Consider the following 4698-nt stretch of genomic DNA (forward strand, 5'->3'; position numbering starts at 1 on the left):
CGGCGGCGTTGCTGACGCAAATAGGAAGAGGACACGCTGTGACCGGCAGCAGGGCTTCGTTGTTTCAACATTACGTGCTGTGTTTATGGGAGGAGAACTCGGCGATAGTAGCCAAGTTATCCTTTAGATGTTCTAACTTCAAACAAAGAGGAGCGGGGCGCTTGCTAATGATGCTAGTGTAATTGGCTTAGCTAGCGTAGCGTTAGCTGAGGGAACGTTCACCTTATCGAACGGGTTCCGGCTTAGCGCAGGCGAAGCCGCAGATTCAAAGGCGACCTTTGAAGCTCTTACAAGAGAAACTTTTAAGTCTCGCTCGCTGCCGAAGAGGTGCTCCGCCATAGCGGCGTTTGGCTGCTTTATCCTACTCGACTTCCTCGTTCGGGTCGAGGTCATTCAGTGCCGAGCAGGTCCACCCCAAGGTAAACCAGCCATCGTCCGGGAAGCAAACCATGAAGAGCCTCCCTTACTTTTGCCGCGGAGAGGTGATCAAAGGCTTCGGACGAGGAAGCAAAGAGCTGGGGATTCCTACTGGTGAGTGAGTGCCTGTAACAAATCTGTGACTTCCGAACGTCGTAATGTTTGCATCAATCGTTATTTACAAAGATAATGACCGTTAGCTTTGTTGCTGCTGCTAACAGCTGTTTGATGCTCGCTGTTAGCTAACAAAGCCTATTAAATACCGCAACTTTCCTGTCTCCCATCTTCTTCAGCCAATCTTCCGGACTCCGTGGTGGACAATCTTCCAGCAGACCTGAACACTGGAATCTACTATGGCTGGGCGTGTGTTGGTGCTGGTGATATTCACAAAATGGTGATGAGCATCGGCTGGAACCCTTTCTACAAAAATATCAAGAAATCCATGGTTGGTACGAGAAAGGCAGCGTTCAGTGCAAGCAAATTGTCGTGTCTTTCGCCGGACGGAAGGCGTATAAACGTAAAATCCATTTAAAAAAAAAAAGTTTGTCTTTGACAGTCCAGGATAGCGATGGACACAAATACAAATACCTCAGTACTGACTAGAAATCATAATTCCTGCAGAATAACTGGAGGGGGGAATAACAGCTCTTTATTGGGGATAGTTCAGACGTGCTTTTATAACTATAAGTAACTGTGTACACATTAATACACTGCAGGTACTAGATGCAGGTACTAGATACATTACACTTCCCATGTTAGTTTAGTTTGTTCATCGGTAATAACTGCATTCTACTCTAAAGATGCTGTAGAAGGGGAGGGGGAAAGGTCGTTTCTTTGACTGTGTTTAAGGAGAAGCTGGGGGAAATCAGCCAGCGCACGTTAACTGCAACGGGTAGCGGAGCGATGTCGCCGCTTTGCTCACCAGGAGAACTTCTGGGATGAAAGATGCAAACCATTTAAGATTTGTTGTTTCTACCTGGCGAGTGAAAGTCACCCCAAGCAGGAAATACCAGCAACCTTTATATTGACTCAAGGTCCTCATAGTTGAGCCGCTGTTCCTTTTCTGTGGTTCTAGGAGGCCCATCTGATTCACACGTTCAAAGAGGACTTTTATGGGGAGATCCTCAGCGTTGTCTTGGTGGGCTACGTCCGTCCAGAGAGGAGCTTCAGCTCGCTCGGTAAGACGGCCCTTCGCTCTGAACGTATTACGCTTCAAGCCTCCAGAGCTTATTTTGCCACAACCCGTCATGGCTTCCGAGCCTTTTTCACGCAGAGGTCACAAAACAGCGGAGCAACAAAATCCATTTGTTCGCGCTGCACGCTTTGTTTGTTCACTCACAAGAATGTAAGGGAGGAGCAACACGGCTCGTATATCTGATTCCAGATAGCGTGCCATTATTCTGTGACCAAAGGAAGCATTTTTATCAGAGCAGCGTCGGGGGGGGGGGGGGGTTAAAAGTGTTATCTAACGTGTCATTTTGGGGGCAATTGTTTAACGCAACAGCTCCAACCTCTGCGGTCAGAAGCAGAGCAAAGGCCCTGCTGTGCTTTCATTGCATTCACAGAACACACATCAGTGCAGAATAAAAGCAACCAAGTTAAACTGCGAATGGAGTTTGACTTCTCTGCACCCCTGCTCCAAATAGAAGCCCTCATTCTGGCCATCACCGGTGACATTGAGGAGGCTAAGGTCAAGCTGGAGCTCCCTGAGCATCTGGAACTGAGGGGAGACAACTTCTTTACCAGCGCACCCAGCGGCTCTTCGGCCGCGCCCCCGACCGCTCCGTCAGCGTCGCAGACTATCCTGAACGGCCACTGAGAGCCGCCCGTGGCTGCACCGACAGTCACACACGGATGAGACGGACGTTTCCAGACAAGTGTGCGTGTAACACTGTTAAAGTTCGCAGCTCCATTCTGAGATCTGCATCCTGTTTTCATGGCTCGTCATGGATATATCTGATGTACTTTACTTTTTGAACATTATTTTGTTTAAACCAGCTATTTCACCACTGAATTCATGTTTTAATGTATATTCACTTGAACAGTTTATGACGTTTTTGGGTCCAGCTGGTCACGCTGTACATTTTGAATCTTTTATGCCAGGAGAAGGGGCCCAAAATGTACATTTTGAGATGACATGGCCGCAACGTACAAGTGCTTTTGTGATAATTTGTATAAAAAGAATGACACCAATGACCATAACCTCATCCTTGTGAATCCTATTTGTGCTGGTTTGGTGAGAAATTCCCAGTGTTATTTTCTCTAACAAAAACACTTGCACAGTTGAAGGACTTTGTGAACTGTAGCTCGGCTGCATCTGTCTGAAGACAAAAAGCTTTGATTATAATGATGTCAAGTTGACATTAAAGTGTCCTTGTTTCCTCCTTTTATCTTTGCTTTGAGAAAATGTCTTTCACTTCTTCTTTTGTGACAAACGCCTTGTTTTTAACTGCCCTAGAAATGAACAGTCCTCTTCACACTTTCCACCCCAGATATAATTATTATTGATGCTTTATATTCAGGAACTGTTTAATAACCACTGGACTGGTTATTTATCAGCTGGACATGTTTTAATATTAGCTCTGTGTATTTAAATGGCTCAGCCTTTCCGTTATCAGTTAGTTTGGTAGAAACATTTAAATCATCTGAAGAACGTTAAGAATTAATAGACGAGCAGGATCTGTTCAGACTGTTTGTCTTTGGGTTGTAAAACAGAATTTGACGGTAATGAGATATGAAGAAGTACATGTCAAGAGGGAGTCTGTGATAACGTGCCGTTACTGCTGTGTGGTACAATTAACCTGTGAAGAATTCATGAAGAACATGTCATGAAGGAGATTACATTTATATATTAAACTTAAGTCCAGTTTAAAAGCCTATATTGTAATAAAGTTAAAGTGTTAAGAGTAAATTTATTGATGCTTGGAATTCACAAAGAGCCTAATTGTTTTCCCCTGTTCTCATTTAGTCATATTTTATTTATTTTTTTAGAAGATCCATTGTGTTAATGCAGCTCTGGAATGGGAGGGTGTATCCAAAACGTCATGGTATTTAAGTTTTTGTTGTGTTAAATAATACATGAGCTACTTAATTCATCCTGTGAAGCACTAAGAGTCCAGAGTAAATTATTTTGAATTGTGATGTTCTGCCTCTTCAATCATGTTAGCGTTTTCATCTTAAAATATTTGACATCGCTGTACACCTGGGAAGGGTCAACTGTTTCCTATCTAATTTTGCTTTTATTTCTTTAAGTTTACACAGAGGACCATCTTGAAAAAAAATAAACTTCTTGAATTGCTTGGCAGCAATAGATCTTTTTGGACTCATCACTGTGGTCTAACTTCATATTACGCCAAATATTGCATCTGTTCTAAAAGTCAGTGTCACAAAACGGGAGCACAACTATTAATGGCAGTCAGCATGCGAGTAGGAGGTACAGTTATGGAGTTAATGTTGTGTCTACTTTTTACAGTTTCATATTTGATAAGACAAACTTCTTCTGCCTGATCCAAGAATGAGCAAAGTGCTAATATGACACTGAAACTACATGAGTATCAGAACCATACAATAATTTTACATGAAAGTATTTGAGTAACTATTTGATAGGAGCAACTTTGTATTTTTAAAAGGTTAGGCAACAGGCTAGAATTGATCACAAAGGGTTGCTTGTGACACATTTCATATTAAATAGTGGTGTGTTGCTTGACCTTTTACTGTTGTACAAAACAGTAAAAGGTTGACGCATCAGATTACATTTTTAAATGTTAAGTTTCACATTCACAGTTACCAACAATAGTCAGTCGTGTTCAATTGCACGAGTTAAAAAAAATTAAAGCACGTCTTTATTATCTTTTAGGAAGTCAGTCAACAAAAGCTATTTGACCGTAGTCATCGAGTTCGAGTTCGTCTTTGCAAAAAGACGAAAAGAAGGAAACATTGAACATGAATAGCAACCAATATGTTTTAAATTACATTCAATATCAAACTGAATTTAAATGACTAATGACTAACCTAACACAATATATGTGATTAATTGTATTTTTCCACACTTGATTCACACCAAATATTGAGTTCAAAATGTTGCCGTACTTTCTCCTATAATTCTCTAAAGTTAGCAAACTTTTGACTGATGCTTTTCACCTTTCTTCAACCAAACCTGCTCCATGTCCTGATTGTGGTAACATGATCTGATAAGAACCAAGAATTTTCAAGAAGATTTGAATTGACATTGTGTATCTGAAGAGCAGTCAGTGTCCATTTAAATTAAACTCCAAAAGCAGA

At 41.7% G+C, this 4698-nt stretch overlaps 1 protein-coding gene across 1 annotated transcript; it reads left to right on the plus strand.

Annotated features, from left to right (window-relative positions):
- The first annotated feature begins 449 nt into the window (after positions 1–449).
- On the plus strand, positions 450–3729 carry LOC137916041 (riboflavin kinase-like). The gene is made up of 4 exons (XM_068759162.1): positions 450–531; positions 711–862; positions 1493–1595; positions 2064–3729. The coding sequence occupies exons 1-4, from the start codon at positions 450–452 to the stop codon at positions 2234–2236; spliced, it is 510 nt and encodes a 169-aa protein (XP_068615263.1). The 3' UTR covers positions 2237–3729.
- The last annotated feature ends 969 nt before the right edge of the window (positions 3730–4698 follow it).

The sequence above is a fragment of the Brachionichthys hirsutus genome, unplaced genomic scaffold (genome assembly GCF_040956055.1).
Source record: "Brachionichthys hirsutus isolate HB-005 unplaced genomic scaffold, CSIRO-AGI_Bhir_v1 contig_707, whole genome shotgun sequence".
In the NCBI taxonomy this organism is placed as follows: domain Eukaryota; kingdom Metazoa; phylum Chordata; class Actinopteri; order Lophiiformes; family Brachionichthyidae; genus Brachionichthys; species Brachionichthys hirsutus.

Excerpts from the sequence above, each read along its gene's own strand:
- LOC137916041 (XM_068759162.1), top strand. The coding sequence starts at position 450 with ATGAAGAGCCTCCCTTACTTTTGCCGCGGAGAGGTGATCAAAGGCTTC. Across the intron at positions 532-710 it reads AGAGCTGGGGATTCCTACTG|CCAATCTTCCGGACTCCGTG; the intron begins GTGAGTGAGTGC and ends CATCTTCTTCAG. Across the intron at positions 863-1,492 it reads AAAATATCAAGAAATCCATG|GAGGCCCATCTGATTCACAC; the intron begins GTTGGTACGAGA and ends CTGTGGTTCTAG.